A 19,333-nucleotide genomic window follows, 5' to 3' on the forward strand; every position below is an offset into this window, starting at 1 on the left:
ATACTACGATATTTCCTTCTGGGAACGTCGGTGAAAACGAGATGGCGAATCGCGGTGGCGGTCGGCTACGATTACCTTCCCTTTCGCGGCGGGTCGTTTACGCGACGCGGCGCGACTTTGCGACGGTTAAAGCCGCGCGGCGTTTGTAAGGAGCGGGCTGGTCGCTCGTAGCGCCAGCGTGGAGTCATAAAGGGTATGGGAGCGACACACCCACCGGATGCATTTTACACACTCTGCTCCGGTAGGTAAGCCACGATGACGTCATCGTCCTATATACAGGGTGCCGCAGCCGTGACCCGTCGCCGCGACCTGCACAGTCAATTCTTTCCTCCGTTCTGTTGGCGCGCGAAAGTCGGATTCTTGATATCCACCACCGATAATCCAGCATCTGCGTTCCAACTGCCGCGTGACTCTACATATTCCTCGTTACAACTTATACCATTTTTTCTTCGTGTTTACACGCATAGAAACTCAATTAGACTTTAAAACGCTTTATTCCGGCATAATTCTCTTGTCAACGTCGAATCGACCCCTGACTCGTTCTCTCTCGAGTAGTTGTCGAGAGGTGTCAGCGATATCGCGAGCGTGTCTACACAGAGAGATTGTCTCTTTCTCTTTCTGTTTGGCGTGGCTGCATTGCATCGTTGCTCGAGTAACGCAATCGCACGAGTCACGTGCGCCGAGCACGTAATAAAGGCTGGAGAAATTTTTGCTGGATCGGTGATCCGTGGGCCTCGACTTGCGTTCTGCTACAATGTTGCTTCGAGCGTTTTTGCGGGACAGCGAATTAATTGCGCGACCGCAATCAAATCGGTACAGGGTGGAGATTGACGTGGCAGCTGACCGGGGGTGTCGCAATAGGAAGTGCTGCACGGTATTCCGACAGTTTTTCTGATTCAGGGTTGCTTGAAACGTTTCACGTCGTTTTCATTAATTTTGATTTCTCGTAGTGAACCGCCTTATACGTTAGACCGACGCATGCGAAATATCGTTTCCATGGGTTAATACCGTTTGTTATGTTTCATCTCGCTGTCAATCATCGTCGATGACATGAAAGAATCTGTATGGAATATTTGCAAGATTGTTAACAGAAACGTTAAAAATTCGTAATTGACCAACGAAATTTTTAATGAATTTCGTTCTCGAATTCTGTTATCGGGATCGTAGTAAACTACTTTTTTGTATTTAATAGGTGAAAATATTCGTGGAAGTTATTCGAATAAACGTAAATGTAACATTTGGAGAAAGTTATGCAAATGTTGGGACATATCGATTTTTCAGTAGAAAATGAATCGACAGGGAAGCTATAAAATAACGTTGACAACGACATTTTAAAGAATATTACTATAAATAATACGTGACAATTTGAAGTGAAAGTCACATATTTCCCATACGCTATGTTATCCACCACTCTAATAAAATTATACGAGTTTTCATAGAAACTTTCATTCTCCCTTTCCAACAGATATTTCCCCCGCAAAGTGGAGGTAGATTATTTATCTTCCTAGTAGTTTTTCCTTCCAATAATCTTTTTTCACCCTCGTATAAAAGATCATAAAAATTTCAGAAACAGAAAGAAGGTAACTTCCTCTGCACTCAACCCCCGCAGCGTGGAAACCGGTGAGTTAACGACGGGCATTGGTGGCCGTTTCTAACATGAAATATCGGTCGGTTGTCGTCGATATCTGCTGTTGTAATCTGAGTAGAAACAAATCCTTGGAATGCACCGAGCTGGTTGGATTGAGTCGTCGTCGTCGTCGTTGCTATTGCGATTGCGCTCCGGTCTGCTCGTCGGGGATCGAACACGCCGCGCGTCGGCCTGTTGCGTTCTCGAAAGCGGCTGCCATTGTTCCGTCGACGGAAGACCGTGTTCGCCGTGGAACCGAGATAAGGGATCAATTTTAGATACAAATATCACACTGACATATAAAGTTGTTGCGGCCTCTGTTGTCCTATCCGGGAAAGGTTGATGAACTTCGTTCGATTAGCACTAATCTTTGCGATGAATTTTTCACACTTCTAAACTCTGTTCTCTGTTCTTCTGATACCCTGCGTCTACCGCTAAGGGTAAAATTTATGATTTTTTTCAGAGTTGTTATTTTCTAATGTTTCGATTAATTACGTCTTTGTAATTTTGTCGAAGCTTTAAGTTTGTAGCGTACGGTTCTGAATCACGATTACATCAAACGATCAAATAACGACACCTACCTCCCTACTGCCGAAAACGGAAAGAAAAAGAAACGCGTGTCTAACGAATCTCACGTGCGTGCCACAGCGTTAGAAAACGACAATTCACGAAGCTTATCGGACTAGCGAGCGAGAGGCACTTCATCAGGCCAGCGCGGGTTTCCACGTGCGGAGATTGATTAATGCGCGTTTCCATCCCGCGCGTGTCCCTCTTCCCCTTTCCTTCTGTGTTCGTTCCGTCTCGCTCGAGAAACTCTCTCCTTTGGCTCGCGGACTCGGTGGTCCGTTGCATTATCCTGATCCTAAACAACGCAGCATTGATGGATATCGCGAGCGCTTCTGGTGTATTGTGCAACCATTCGAAGCTGGTTCGCGGCTCCGCTTCCGATGGCTTTTCTCGGTCGTCGCGGCGATTTAATTAACGACACCGGCCTCTCCACTCTTTCTCTCCGTGTGTTTCGACTTTTCGATAATTACGAAGCGACGCCGCGTCACCGTCGCGTCGGTCGATCGTGAAAGAGTCGGCTGGCCGCTTAGGAGAGTTCTTAACGAGACGAGAACGAGAAAATATCGGCGAAAGTAAGTGGATCGAGCTGCAAAAGTGTCCCTGCCACTTCTCACAACGCTGGCAACGTCGATACCTTTAACGAACTTTGTTCAAACACGATCTTCGAGAACGGCCGATCGATTTGCGTTTTCTTCTCTAACACGATGGTTATCTGTTCGGTTCGATTGTCGTTGCCCGGTGTCTATCGTCCGGTTCAGGGTCTCGGCCTAGCGGTACACTGTTGTTATTCATGGGAAAGTATGATAGCGTTTGAAGCACGGTCGTGAAGTTTGTACTTAGGATAATTTGATTTGATCCTCGTTCGCACGACGAGGTGTAGATTTCAAACGGAGATTGGAAACTTAGTTTTAATAATAATATAAATTTATCGGCTGTAAGATCTTGATAAATTAGATAGAAGCAAATAGAGAGATATACATAGACGTAGGAAAGCGTTCTCCATAAAACTGCAACGAAGAAGCAGCTTTTCTGGTTTCAAAATGTTGATTTCTCTGCTGTTGAGACAGCTAGAGGATCTTTGCAAATCGACCATGAAATCTTGTAGAAGCATTGAAAGGACGAGTCAGTGAGGCGAACGAAACGAAGTACTTACGGAGAAGTAGAATAGGAATTTTCACGCAGACTCGAAGGGAATCGACCGCGAGAGAATCGCAGGCAGAGACTGGTGCGAATTCGCCACAAGCCCTCGCGAATACCGGCCACGTAAGAAGTGTCAGACACGCCAGCGAGAGTGATAACCCGTCAGTTATATAAATGTATTAAATTATATTCTATGCCGCAGACACGCATCGCGGAGAATGGACTGGACGTCTGGCTGATTGGTTAGGGAGATCGTGTAACAAATGTTTTCACGATCTGTATTATTCCCGCGCGAGAAAAGTGTTCTATGCTCTCTGCCTTGCAGCCTGTCTCCTTCTCTCTTTTTCTCTTTCCTTCTTCTTCCTCTCGGTTACGTTTCATTGTTTCCATTATGATCACCATAGATTCCCATGACCGGAGTTTTCGAGCCGCGATCGGTGTCACGGTGAAGACAAATCTCCCAGGATTACATTAGATCATTGCGAAATCTGTACACCTCGAATATCTGTTCGGCTCGAACGTACTAATCAAATGTTCACCGGTTGACGTGGTCGCTCGATACAAACTGGTTTACACGAGCAGAACGCTGTCTCGGACAGTTCGACGAATTAATAACGATTGGTGCCGATGGAAAAACGTGATCCAGGCGTAGATATTAATTGTTCTCTTGAAACACCTTTGGCTTGTAGCAACAGTATGTGGGTGTTACTCGAATCGCGTACGTTCATGATAAACCGTATAGTGATCGAGGATGACAGGTATTAGCTTCCGTCAATTTGAATTATTCGCTGAGAAACTTACGAATATCATTGAATTAAAGTCACAGCCTTCCTATCGCACGAGCAAACGTCAATTTTGTCGTCTTACAATACAAACTTTGTCAGTAACTTAACTTGTTCAAAATAAGCAAATATGCAAATACCCTGGAGCAACGGTATTTATAAACGTTAGACCCGAGTCGACTAAAGTTTTCGAGCAAGTTTACCCTCTCGCGTAACGTTCACCCTTTTCCTTCCACTTTCTCACAAGTGAGGGAGACTCCATCTCCGACAAAATCCCAATCATACAGAAAAACTCAGATCGTGCTGCAACATGAAATTCGCGAGTACGTACGAAATGCAAATTGGTGGGCGTGAAAGGAACTCGCGGCGCTTATAACGGGACGCGATTAAACAAAGCGACCGGTTAAACAAAGGGGCTAATCAAGGCCCACCCCGTGGCGTTCTCGGTCAATTTCAATTCCGCGATCGTTCCAGCTTTGCTGTCAGCGAGACGGGCGCATGAAAAAGGCAGGGTTGCTGGCATGCTGACGTCCCAATTCTCCTCGCGTTCTTTCTATGCCGGCACTCCGCTTTGTACCGCCGACAATTTCGACTCTCTCTCTCTCTCTCTCTCTTTCTCTATTTTTCTCTCTTGCGTTATACTTTTTTCTACCCTTCTCACCCTCCGATGACTCTCCCTCTCTCTCTCTTTTTCTTTTCGTTGCAACGAAGCTTAATGAATGCATTCGCTGCGGGGATTTGAGTGAATTCGATCGAAGGCTCTTGTAGTAGTTGATCCGATTGATGTTTGGTGGGGCGAGTTGGCAAGGGAAACGGCCACTGAAATTCGTTTGAAGTATCTTTGATTTCGTTATGCCAGGTTAAATTGTCGGGCTTTATCGAATGTTTGCTGGAAGGTTGATTAATTCGGCATTGTTTTGGTAGCGAGCTCTCGTTTGGAAGTATTGTGTATCTACAATTTAGGTTTGGTTGAAATTAGGGGATGAGGAAGTTTTTAAATGGGAGAAATTTTAGAATTTCCGGGAAAAATATTTTCATTTGTTCAAGCTGTTTATGATAGCGATCCTTGTTGAACGTTTGTACTAGATTTGTCAATCTTATCGTGTTATTAGTAAGTATAGCTGCAGTCTATCAATAAGATCATTAAATATAATATCTTCGAAACTCGTATGTAAATTCTCAACGAACTTCCCACCTAACTCTCATTAGAATATTTAAATCGCTTTATTAATAATACATCTGCCTTCAAAACCCACCACGTGCTTCTAAACATCGAAGCGTGTTTAATCCAGCATTTCATAAATCACATTATCACAGGGAAGTGTAGATACCTTACGGTGAATCAAGAGCGGACTGTTCGTGCGAGCAAACGCATTAATAAACAATATGCCTCCATAAGGTGGTCTGTTAAAACAGCTAGCGCTGTAGCCCCGGTTAATTTATGCGAACCCTCGGTTTCCACGTCCCTTTCCATTCTCCGGAATCCCCATAGGGACGAGACCATCCTCCCCTAACGAGTCTTTTATGCACCGTCGACTTACCCTTTTCCCATAAATTTCGACTGACCAAATATTGGTATTGACGAATCCTGAAATGGCCCTATTATTCGAATATCGTCGTATCCTGAGGGTCGGACTCCCGTTCCACCACGAAAATTGTCGATACTCGGCATTATCGATCCAACAAGACAATAGCTGATTTATACTACTCGTTTATGAGATCGGCAACAGTTGCTCGAACCATGTAATCGGGACATTACAAATTGAAGTGGCTGTCAATCGAGCGGCGATCCAAGCGAGCGAATAGCGATTGTCGAGGGCGATTTAGATTCTTTTCTTAAACTGTTTGATCTTGTTAGATCGCCGTTTTCAGAGAAAGGAATGTATTTGTTCTATCTAGTTTATGGTTTTGTTTGTGAAATCGACGAGAATATATCGCTATTACTTTATTCGAGCTTGTAAAATCCGATGCCGTATTTATACTCGACTACCTTATCTGCAATTTTTTGATGTAACGCTATTTCTTTAGAAAAGCAAGGTTGAGACGATAAGCGCAGGAGCGTGTGAAAAGAAATTCTAGGAACGAAAAAAGGCACAAAAAATGCAAAGGGAGTAACAGCAATGAAGATAAGTAACGTTTCCTTAATAGTTGTAAGTTCAACTCTATCCACTTGCAAATTTGTGATATGCTACCTTGTAAAATTGTGACGTCTACTAAATTTTCTGAAAATCTCAAGCTGAAATATAATGACAAACAAAAAGTATCCTATTAAACTCTCAACCGGACGCATTCCACACGTACCTCGCGCAAGTCTCGTAGCATTTTCGCTCATCGAGCACGGAGACCAGGCGGATGAGGGCGGACACACGTGGGCGATCGAGTACGCGTATAATGGTTACATCGCGGTGTTCCCCGGTTTCTCGAGTGGCCGCTAAACTGCGATGTTTATGCAGTCCGGTGTAACGATGCACGCCGATATAATGCAGCCACATCGCCGTTGGGGCGACGCATGCCACTTGTCCGCTTCGCCATCCGACGCCCGCCGGCCGAGCGATTCGTAAGCGGATAGCACAGGGTCCCGATCCCCGCTGCGTCGTCGTTCTGCGAACAACCAACCGATTTTGCTGGAAAGTATCTGGTTTACGGTCTCGAGAGGCCGACCAACTTTGCGTTCCTCGAAAAAGACGAACTGGATCGCCTCGATTCGCATCGATGAAGGCGAAGGACCACGCGGATTGGAGGAAGGGATCTTGGATAAACGCGTTTACGTCTGCCGGTGATTTGTGTAAATACTAAGGAGAATCGTTCTCTTTCGTTGGTTTTCACGAAGATGGACTTTTTTTCTTTTAGTTTCTCATGGAGTTTGAATCGTTGACACGTTATAGGTGAACGAAGAGATCTCGTGTATTTGTATTTTATCGTCAGAGGCTGTTGACGAAATATCCTGTGTTTCGTGGAGATATCAGTCAAGAAATTTGATCAAGATTTTGTGCTTAAAATAAACGACGAGGTAAGAAGGGTTGACAGTGATTTATTTAACGTGTAATATTCGACACGAAAGAGTAGCTGACAATTAGGTTCGTTTAGTACGTAAAATGTTTAGTTCGTAATGTGCTAGAACTCAACTCTTGAGACTGTAAAATTTTACCACTTATCTGAGCGACTATAATCAAAAGTACATAGTCAGCTTGAATTAAAGCGAAAAGTTCCTCGATAAATTAGCACCCTCGTTTCAATACACTTTGCGTACATCTCTCGAAAGCACAAAAGACAGGCGGAAGAAACGGAGTCCAGCGATGCTCCTCGAATTGACGCACATACCTCCCCAAAAGCAAGTTCCAAGAGTTCATTGGAAGTGGCGGACGGGTGCTGCCATAAAATTCAATTTATTCCTCCTTGTTTGTTCTCACCGTTGGGGGAGATCGGTGTCGATAACAGATTCTCCTGGCGTAGGCCATGATTCCATAACAATATGGAGAGAACTTGGAACCGTTAGTTCGCTTGTCCCCTCGGCTTCTTCGACCGCTTCCCGTTTCCGGAACCATGGCTTAGCGCGTTAAAAGCTTCTGGGAACGCGGAAACCCGAAGGTGTTATGCAACTCAGGAATGTACGCCGCCATATATTACGTGAAATCTCTACATTACGAATATAGTAAGGTAATGGCCAGTAGTAATATCCTTACCCTATTTTGCGCTATTATTATATTATGATATCGTTATGATATTATGCAGGAATAACTGGGCCGATTTCATAGGAGATTTAATCAGACACTGTTTCATTGTATATCGACGTACATGTAGTGGCAACAATGTAGTTAATTATCGACTATCTGTTGGAATTAATCTGGTTTGCCCCAGCTTACTACCAGGTATAATAATAATGATCTGGTATTCGTCCATTTATCACGGGGCTACAATAAGGAGATAAGAACGCGCGCATTGTGCTGCTGCGTCCGTGATAAGTGCTGAATATTAACAATGCAACTATCTCGACCTTTACCAGCCATTATACCGTTCATTAGCGATAATGGGGATTGTATATTCAATTATCAATTGTTTTCTAAAATTAATTTCGTGTTCCTGGATTAGGTCTCCATCCGAAAGAATCCCGCGAACAAGGAACAGTTATTCGCTACCGAACTTGTTCTCCGTGCCAAATTTCTGAACTTAAATTCTGATCACGCGTGTAGCTGTGACACTAAAATTAATAAAGTACACGATGGATCGATTTGAATTCCGAATGACTTGCTCGTCACATCGCATTACATCACGTTCCACCACCTGTCGTCATTCTATCACGTCCCAACCCTTGAAATTCATTCCTGTCCAGATACGAACAAGTCACGTCACTTCACGGTAATATGTAACGTTTCTCCGGGAAACAGGCTCGTGAAAGGACCGCTTTGTTGCAGGGTCGCGGAGATGTCGCATCGCTGGTCCGGAACTTGCTCGGACCGATTTACGGCGATGGCGTTATCAATCTGCTGATAAGACAGGCCCGGGACATCCTGGTGTGCGCTTATCACGGCAACTTGGAGAACTTCCTCAGGACTTATCTGTCACCAGCCGCGTCCCTTCTGGCGGAAGTGAAGTCTGTCGCCTCCGAAACGGTGAGTTTATTTCCTCTTTTCGCGTAGTCGCTCGCGAATGTACGAGGTTCGTCCGTGAAACTGGATCGTCCGCGAGGCAGGAAAGGTGAAAGAGCGGCGGGAATGCGGCTCAACGGACGGATTGTTCCTCGAAGCGATTAAAGTAATCAGTCTCATAGATGGCTATGTCCAAGTATGGTCGCGACCGGATCCACTTCGCGACCAATTGCGAAATCCGACTTATCGTCCGGATGACACGGCCTTCTATTTATATAACCGGTGACCGATTTAATCGGCGATGAAAGCGCGCATCGAGAAATTCATCTTTTTGTTCGGCGGTTGTTTCTTTGATAGCTGGAGAACACGCGAAGATAGCAGAGTTTCCGATCGATGTCCTTTGCCTCAGCCTACGATCTACGAATTTTTTCTTATCGTAATCTCGGTACCGTTTGAACAAAGAAAAAAATGCTTAACATTTTACACTTTTAATATTTATAATTTCAACAAAAAATTGAGGCCAGAAATTAAACGGAAAACGATAGGATCGAAAATGACTTAGAATCTACCAAAATTAAATTTAAAATTAAACTTTTCAGAAAAACCGCGACTTTTCCTTTGAACTGGTACGTAGCTAGTTACTTAACTTTCCGAAGTTTGTCTCCAATGTCACAACGCGGCTGGCGTGAATGTGATATAACGGCAGATTAACCGAGTAACGTCTTCGCAAAGGTACTCAAGACTAGGTACGCGAGACATTCCAAGAGACAGTTCAGCGTTAACGCTTAGAAATTCAATTAAATCGGCAAGAATTGTCGAGCGAGGAGTGGTCGTCGAGAAGAAAGGCAACCCTTGCCGGTCGATCGCCGCTAATAACACTTGTAGTTGCGGGTAACCGGCCTGTCTCGAATCTCGAGCTACGAGGGTTGTCAGCGCGTCGAAGCACGTGCCTTCACCGAGGTTAATTTATTTACGCGGAGAGCCACGCCAGTCGCACAAAGTGTCTCGAGAGGGCGTTCGTAAAAGCCTCCGCCTAACCACCGATCTCGAAATCTCCCGCTGTACGGTTCGTAAACGTTAATTAAAACTCGCAGTGAAATAGGGACAGTTCTCGGCTTGGGGTAACGGTCGAGCACGTGGCGAAATAACCTAATCTCGTGACACCAAACCGCTCCTACTCGGCGGAGGAACGCTCTGATTCGAGATAGTTCGAGGGGAAGATGGGTTTGATGAATAACGTTTGGAAGGTCGGTAATTGGCGCTGAGAACGTTGACTGATTGATTCGGCCGACCTGAATTGTGTTTGATCGGAGAAATGAATTTCTGATGGTGGAGTTGAGTTGTGTTTAAAGGTATGATGATATAGAATGTTAGTGATATACGAGTTTGTAATCGGAGATCCGAGGTTTCCGCACAGTCTCGCGGTGTCATCAAAATCGAAGCTGTTGTGTTTTATCGAAAAATGTACTTTAACGTTTCAACGTTATAGTTTATTAAGAGTCGAACGAGACAGTGTTCGTGTTCGGAATGATTGCGGAATCAAGCTTCAAATAAATTTAGAGAAGTTGGAAGAAAGTAACGTCGACTCTGTTCGCAGACCAAGCTTGTCGCGAGTAAAGATAGGTTGACTGTGTTTGAAACGAACTGTCAATTATCGAAGAGAATATCTCGACCCAATAGTAAGAACCTGATAAGATTACAGCTACGAGTCCATCGTTCTACCCTGAAGCCTCAACGAGGAATTTCCGAAAACTAACTCTTATTACGACGTGAAGCGAGTACGAGGGAAATTTCTACACAATGGAAGGCACGGCGAGCGGTGCTCGATAAATTCTAAGGAGAAGACCAATAAAGAAAACGACGCGCTGGCTCACGACAATTTGGCAGATATGGGGCAGCGATGTCCACGGTGGAAAGCGGAGCGACGCGAGCGGAGCTCTGCTCGCTCGTTAGCGCAGAATTTCTGAAAGTAGGTAGGCAGAGAAGCTAACCGACGCGTTCTACCTAATATAGGCGAGCTGTGGCCTTTGTCCGCGCGCAATCACATCCGGTACTGTCGATCTGGAAATTTGTCCGCAGACCAGTCGACTCTTCCGTCACGATTCGGGACTTGTCTTCTAGCTAGCCATTTCGGTCGCGTCGTTGTCTTCGTTGCGATTAGTAGATTGCCTTTTAAAGCTCTTCGATCGAGGAACAATCAGGGTTCAAGAATCGTAGAATTTTGCTAATTAACTGAACGACCGTAGACGTTCGAATTTAACGTATAAAAACCAACTACATTGACATCTCGAATGTAGTCTCAGACCGTAAAGAATGAATTTGCTAGAACGAGTATGACTGTTCTCTAACTTGACTTACCTTAACAACTACCCGCAGGAACTTAATAAATCCCCCCCCCCCCCACTGTCGTACGATGTAATTACTCACCCTAGAAGAATTATCCTGGTAGAAAGTTCGATGCAACATGGAGCAGTCCCTTGGAAAAACTGGAATAGGTAGCTCGCGAGCGACGAAAGCGTCCGAGAGGCGGTACATCAGCGCAATTTGCCAGCGTCTTTTCGATCAATAAACATCCTGCACGATGTATAAGGGACGAAACAGGAATTATCCGTCGTTAAACGACGACCGGCTTCGCGGAGCGAAAGGTTGTCGAATGTTGCGCCGAGTGAATTACCTACCGGACAAGTAATTCGATAGAGCTCGTTACACTCGAGCTTGTATCCAATTAAACTAGCCTAGACGCTGCTTCTTTCTCTTTTTCTCTCTTACGCGAGTGTGACTAGTGATTTTCCGTGTACGAGCTGGTGTACGTAGGTACACGGTGCCTCGCCACCACGCGACGCATCCGTAATCGCCGTATCAACCAAGCCGATAACAAGGTTACGCGCGTGTGCTTCGTCCGTAATAGCAATAATTTCTTGCCAAGTAACGACCATTTCGAACCGTATACGGAAAAGGGACGCCCGGACTAAGAACGGCTCTGGACTCGCCCTTCACGTTCAACCGGAGAACACGCTCGTAAATATCATTTCGCGGCTTTTCAGGCTCTTAACTGGCCCAGAGATTTTCGTTTTGGGAAATTGGAGCGGAGAAAAATCGATTTATAGGTTGTTGGTTGCTACTCGTGGCACTTCCTTCGATACCTTGGGTAAACTTAATTGACGATTGGATGAAGGATGTAGTAGTAGAGATACTTCTTGAAATCGTGTTGTCCAACTTCGTCAATCAAAATGAACAGGAAGATATGGATGTTACAAACATCTTTTAACATCTACGTTGGAATTTGCCATTATTTATATCGTCTGTTTGCAATAAATAAGCTTAGAGAGGTAGTCTTTTTTTTTTTAAGAAGTTGAACCCTAATCACGTATTCAGGTAGTAAAATTCGAGAATTTATACGACGACCTCGAAATATTTCCATAACTTAATATTTCTGCAATTCATTTGAGACAAAAAACAATTCACATGCTTCACTTCGAAATCCCACGTCCAATTTTGGAGCTATCGTAACGGTTGTTTCTGCTGGAAGAACGTTTCACCGAGGAATCACCAGTGAAGCTGTGACGACGCTGCAGCAGCAGCAGCAGAGAGAGACAGAGAGAGAGAGAGAGAGAGGGAGAAAGAGAGAGAGCTAGAAACGTGCATAGTGCTTGGCTCGATATTCGAAGGGCAGGAATTCGCGTGGGTGGGTCGAGCCCTGCAGATAAACGCGGACTGGCGAACGGTCGCACAGGTGTACGGGGCCGAGAGAACCCCGCGACATTTATTTCGCATAAGTAAATCTTCATAGTTGAGAGTTATTATTATTATTATTATTATTATTATTATTATTATTATTATTATCATCATCATCATCATTATCATTGTTATCATTCTCATCATTCTTATCATTCTTATCATTATTGTTATCATTGTTATCGTTGTTATCATTGTTATCATTATTATCATTATTATCATTATTATCATTGTTATCATTGTTATCATTGTATCGTTGTCGTAATAATACTTATTTATTGGCGTACTTGGGAGACTACGATCGCGAAAGAAACGACGGGGGTCAGTGGTGGGTCGGTCCGTTTCAATCATCCACTCGTTCTCGTTTCTCTTTCTGTTCACTTTCGGTATTGTTTCTTCGGTTACGTTCTCATTGCATGTGAAATCGCGTCTCGAGTTAGCGATGAAATACGATTCCAGTTCCATTCTCTCGAGCAGAATGTCTTGCTAACCAGCTTGCCAGTTTTAACGCGATAACTGTCTCGCGCTAACCTCGATGACATGTCGATAGAGCAGTCGATACGGTTCTTGATCTTGCCACAACGACAGATTTTGAGTGTCTTTACGTCTTTTGGGGCGCACTTTTTCATTCTTTAGAAGTTGATCGAGCGTTTTCGTTAGCTTAATGTTCGACGAGACCTCTCAGATCCAATCATCTCCAAACAAAGAGTAGATCCAACGTTCGCTTCTTAAATTCAGGACGTCCAGTCTAGTCAATTTGATCGAGAGGTTGTGCTAGGTAGCCAGGACCAAGATGGACCTGCGTCCACGTAGTCGAAGGGTGTGCACAGATTGACGAAGCTGGTGGAAAACGGGACTGTAAGGTAAAGGCTGGAATGTCGGCGAAGAATAGCAGTAGGTAGGTGTAGCCAGATAGCACGGGACGAGTGCATCGAAGACACCGTAACGGTGCCTCGTCCGAACTGATTGACAATGATTGAAGGCTGTGGGTTTCGACTCGGGACTACGATAGTCATAGCCAGGTTCTAGGTTCCTCGTGTAAACCACCAATGGGTGTACATGTATGTAGGTCTTTGTTGTGGCTATCCGGCGATCTTTCGCCATTGAATCTGGAAGATCTGCGCCGGGAGCAGAAACGACGGCCCACGCCACGCGATCGCTTGGTTTCTCTCGATCGTCTCGTTCGAACAACCGCCCAATGCGCTCCTATTATTCCCGTTCGATTAAATTAAGGCTATTTCCACGATCTTCTGTCATCGATATCCTCCGATATTGGATACGCCGGTGGAAAGCTCGGCTTCGTTAAGACAGAGAAAGGTTCTATATAATGTGTGTCATAGGACGATAGAGCGCTTGAAATATACAATTTTCGTCTATGATCCTTTCGCTTAAGACAGAGTTAGCCCAGTTAGAATTGACTTATGTGTACTTTATCTACGGTTCTCCAAAAATCGAAATATCCTACTCCTCCGAGATTCTCATCGTCATCGTTCGAAATCATTAAACGATAAATTTCACAAATACTCGTCAGATGTTCGTTCCTAACCCTAACCTCGTTCAATACGGTTTCGTTATCGAACATGAACTCGTCATGAAAAACCTACTAAAATGTTACCGCGGAGAAATCTTTTCATTATGAACCATTTGTCACCGCCGAACGCACGCGCATCAGGCCATGGGGAATTCTAAGGTTTCGTTGAACAGGGCCAACGCGTACGTGGTTCACGCGCCGCTTATTGGTATGCGAGTTTTCGCCTGCACAGGTAAAGCGAGGCTCGTGCTCACGGGATCGACGACACGCTCGAGGCTCGACCGCCTCGCACCGCGTGATATATCGATACCGCGGAGACAGTATCCGCGTGCTGCTACCAGCTACTTAACCCGCGACCAATCGGTTACGTATGCGACTGGTTACATTACCTACCTACCTACTTGCTGGCTACCAAACGAGGACCGACCTCCATGCGAGAGACAATGAGCCTTCCTCGCTTTCCAGCTACCGTTCGTTGTTCGCCGATGATTCTTCGACGGGAACTTGAAAAATCTGTGGAACAGCGGAAGCTTGGATATTCATTTCTTCGAAACTTACAGAATTTTGAGACAATGTGTGCATCAGAACATCCTACCGCTCAATCTTTAAACCGATTTTCGAATAAGAATGACAAGTACTCCAATGACTACCCGACCCGTTCGTTATCCTTTGGATAACCGCTTCAGCCACGAACCTAATCCAGCTAGAATCACCTGCGAGTGTCGAGCTGCGAAGAAATCGAAGAAAAGTCGATAGCTTTGCGTTTCTTTTTGCCTCTTCTTTCGCTGCGAGAAACGGGTGGTATCTGCGTTGGCATCGCTTACGCGTATCACAGCGGCTCATTGTTCGTGGAAGATTCAATCTCTCGGGTCCGAGAGAGCCTTTCTCCTCTTCCTGCATCCGCGCGAGCAACGCCGCGCCGGGAAGCGAGGGGAGCAGCGGGAATAGAAGATAAATGAAGCAAGTGTTATTTTCCAAACGGGCCGCTTTTACATAATGAATAGGAAAGCGAGGAAACGCGGCGGCGAATTTTTGTTTTATTTACGTAAGCGCGATCGAGCGGACAACGAGGCGGGTCGCGTTGAATCCGCGCGCGTAAAAACTGCGACCAATTTCTAATAGATAGTTAGAAACGTGGCGGGGGGAGGGGGTAACTGGTAACTCGCGTGGACAGTCTCGCCAACGTAAAACGCATAACTACGCATGGACCCCCCTCCCTCCTATCGTATCGATTCGATGGGAGATCGCGATAAGATACGCCGCGAGGCTTGTCATCCTATCACGGGGCCTGGCCTACGTCCATGGCTATACCAAGGATGCGCTTGTTTCCGTCTGCTTGCCTTCGTACTTCCTCGATCTTGCAATTCAGTTTGTCAACGAGGTACTTATCTCAACGTGGCAACCAATAACTTATTGAGAAATCGCGTCTCTCCTTGTGGCAAGGACCGAGGAAAGTTAGGCGAAAGCTTGTAGCAATAAGATTGCTGGGATAGGAAGTGTTTTTGACGTTTCTTCGATCTTCTACGTTTTATTGAATTTCGAAAATTTTTGTACACAATAGCTAAAAAGGAAACAATTCGCGTTGTACTAAAATCGAGATACGACAAGTTTCGTTAACAATACAAGATATTTCAATTTCTGATGTCGAATGACATTTTTGTATCACTTTGACACGGGAAAGTTTGACACGCCACGGCGTATCAGAGATATCGCGAAGAGATGAAACGTTATTTCTGATTCGCTCTATTTACATTCAGCTATAATATCAAAAATGTTACAATTTTTCTCGCGAAACTTAGCCTAAACGGAATCAATTTCCCTGATCAACATTGTCATTCGATACTCTCCTCGAAGTAAAGGAAACGTCTCGTTGCAACAAACGTATCAAGACCACCTAGATCATCAAAAACAAAATTAGAAGACTTTCTCAAGATTCCAAAGCAATGATGCATGAAGTCTAATATGTAACACTCACCATCCGCTTCCAAAAGCGTAGCGTCCAATCGATTAAGATCCCCTTGAAATTACCGTGAAATCAGTCTTGAAACCCTTGAGACGGTGGTTCTAGGCTGGGCAAGAAAGTGGCGTGATGAAACGTTGGCGAATCAAACGGCTTGCGTTTCACGAAGATTGGAAGGAAGATTACGCGAGTTTCTTGCGAGTGGCTTAGCCTGTACGCGTACGAAGGCCGAAGGCAGCCGATGGTGGAACGGTTCCGTGATGCTCGATCGGGTAGTTAATAAATTAGTCCCATAACGTTGCGGACGGGGCAAAAACTGGCGCTGCTTCATAAGCTTGTTCTCCTCCGGTTGCGGTAGCCGGTGTGTTCGTTCGTGTGCTCGCTCTCTTACACGCGGGGGAGAGCTGTACCCGCGAGCTCTCGCTCGCGTTCTGCCTTAAACAAGCGGCACGCGGGCTATCTGTAACGGCAGCGGCCCTCTTAAAGGAGATACAATTTAATTGGAGCTCAACTTCCTCAGCCTTTCACCTTGAACACCATCCTTCTGTCTCCGGCCTGCAGTCCAGGTTTCTCGTCGCGTTTTGATATCTAAAAACTGGTAAATTGCGATGTACACCCCTGCTTAGAAGTATTAGGCTATTTATCGAAGAACGAGATACTGAGAAACTATTAGAAGATTAACTATAAAAAGATTGACGTGTTAGGAATTATCGGAATCAACGAAGAATTATTTCGTTCGATTCTATTCGACTGTAAGTATTGCTATGAAAATCTTCAATTACGTATAGTAAAATTCAATTTCTTCTCGTATATATCCATTTGAATTACGTATAGCTTTCAACGTTCTCTCATTTCTCTTTAAAGGATTATATCCTCTAGATTACGAAGATGAACGAACAAACTACTAGAAACTTTCCGTTCTTTGAGTTCAACCGGTTCAATTTGCGAATAGCGAGTGACATAACGCGTAGTAGGTTGTTCGGATCGATCAGAGTTGGATGTTTAGCTTTGACGCCAGGTTACGTTGGATAACGTCGTTGGAACGGAGAAAGTGGTGTTCGTAAATCGTCGAGTCAAACGGTAGCCAGCGGTGACCGGCATGAGAAAGCAATCATACGCCGGACGAGATTCGTTGGTCGCTAACGAGTCCGTTTCCCGTGGTTCGATCTATTTCTCCCAATGGAATGCCATCGCTTTCACGCCGGGATACATCCTCTTTGCGATGCCCTGCGGCCTGCTCTTTCTTGTCGCCGTTGACGCGCGCGAGCCTTCACGCTCGTGTGACGTTTCTAGTTTCGAATTTGTGAAATTTTACGCGTGAAACGCGTTCTTCCCTCGAGGATACGCCGGGTGATTAACCGTACAGGAAACGGGAAACACAACGATGAGAAAAGTTATCTTGGTGACTGTTTCTAAAAGCTTAAAATATCGAATATTATTCTAAAGATTACAGAGGCATCCAATTAGAGAACGCTCCGATTTATGTAAAGAGGAAACTTATTAATTTTCATATCTAACCGCCGAGATCATCTAAATTAACGTTATATCTAGATTATGATGTTATATTTTATTTGATGTTTTATGTCTTAAGTCAATTAGGTATAGCTTTGTCTTTAATTTGAGATATTCCTCGTGAAGAATACGTAGAAGAAAGATATAAAATTCGAAAGTCCGAGGAATACTGGAATACACGTGAGATAGACCACGTGTTAAATGCTCGAAACAGCACATTCTTCGTTTTCCAGCTGGCGCATCGTTTTATTAAGCTCGCCGGAGGAGCTCGCGAACACTTCGTCTATGCGCTCGTGTTACACGCGTTGCCTGGAATTTACGGTATTGCCATTAAACCTCGTGGAATCTCTCATCGTTAGCAGCTAGAACGTCCGATGTCCATTATAATTACTGTTATGATTCAAGTACTATGAATCGCCGCATCTCATCGACCACTTTACCCGTGTGCTAATGAAACAATATTCTGATAAAAAGTTGGACAAATGAGTTATACACAGTGATTTGTATAACACGGATATCTTCTTCGTCGTTGATATATGCAAGACTGAAAACTTCGCGAAAAAGCAAAATAAGAAAGTTTGCGCGATCTTACGCAAGAACAAAGAAGTAAGTAATCGAAAAATTTCAAATAGTAAGTAATCCTAAGAACTCGTACGTTTGTCATAGGCTATAAGTCTTTTACAATCTGGTCACCCAGTACGTAGAAAGAGCAATTAGAAGCAAGTAGTATAGACCTGGCGCGAGTTTCTTATCAGGCGTGAACGTGACGGTTTACGTAGGTGCGATATTTAAAAGAAAAGGCGCGATACGAAGCAGTTTTCACGGAGCTGCATCGCCAGCTATTAATTGAATGATCGCACTCTCGGCGATTTATTATGCGCGGTTTAATCGGATCGGGTCCCGACAGTCGGTACTGTTAATCTGCTCGCGGTCCTTTTCTCGTCGCTCGTTATCTCAAGTCAGGGAAGCCTCGAGTCGCCCGCGCGGAAGCCCATTACACGCCTTGTAATAAGCGGTGAGCCGCGACGTCCAGGAAGAACTGTTCATGTCGGCATCGCGAATTAGAATCTCTTTGGCTGCCTTTAGCATGTGCCTTCAGTTCGATGGAAACCGAGCTTTTTGGTTTCAAAATAGATGGAACTTCGGTTGGTGCCTGAAACGAACAGTTTCTGAGAATTGTAGGTGTCGTATTGAGCAAGGTAATAATTTATGATTTGTGTAATACTGGATTAACGAGTTTCCAATTATGGTGCTGAATGGTCGATAGGCATAGAATCGTAGAATGTGATGCGGTTGATCATAGGTTCCTAGAATTCGATATGGTTAATGTTAAGATCACGGTCTGTTATAGGTACTTGGAGATTCGTAGAAGTCGTTGCAACTGATTCTAAGCACGTAGAGTGTAGGTGAAATGTCATACTTAGAACGCCGTGTATACCGTCCAGAAATTGCAGGAGCTTGCACAAATGGCTCATTGAACCTGATATAGACATTGGATCCATTACGTTCGATGTAAATGACGTTATCGAAATCAATATACGCGGTACGGTGATCTGTAAATCTAGGATGTTGCATACCTCGATATCTCTGGTACCTTATGACCGTTCACGTAACTTTCATCTCATGACGTTGTCTGAAATTTCTGGCAACTGCGAATTTGAGTCCCCGGTCGTCGAGCAAGGTCCTATATTCCAGGATGTTGAATTCCAGATAACATATGTCGTTGGTAGTGGTTTCTACGAATCTGTCGTTGCTTATCTAAACATACATACATTTGAAAGCCTATACGTATCGTTTTCTTGAAATTTTAATAATTCACGAAACGATTAGTCAGGCGTCGAAAAGAGTCTCCTCTCGGAGGAAATAAGAAATCAAACTGTGTATCTGTAAACC

The 19,333-nt window shown here is 44.6% G+C and overlaps 1 protein-coding gene across 6 annotated transcripts in view; it reads left to right on the plus strand.

Annotated features, from left to right (window-relative positions):
* Positions 1–19,333, plus strand: part of LOC126868417 (uncharacterized) — a 304,466-nt gene that overhangs the window by 58,715 nt on the left and 226,418 nt on the right. For all 6 annotated transcript variants that reach the window (XM_050623833.1, XM_050623847.1, XM_050623840.1 and 3 more), the window contains exon 3: positions 8,529–8,726. In XM_050623833.1, the coding sequence (XP_050479790.1) occupies positions 8,529–8,726 (198 nt within the window). The remainder of the gene's footprint in view (positions 1–8,528; positions 8,727–19,333) is intronic.

This window comes from Bombus huntii, chromosome 1 (assembly GCF_024542735.1).
Source record: "Bombus huntii isolate Logan2020A chromosome 1, iyBomHunt1.1, whole genome shotgun sequence".
Taxonomy (NCBI): domain Eukaryota; kingdom Metazoa; phylum Arthropoda; class Insecta; order Hymenoptera; family Apidae; genus Bombus; species Bombus huntii.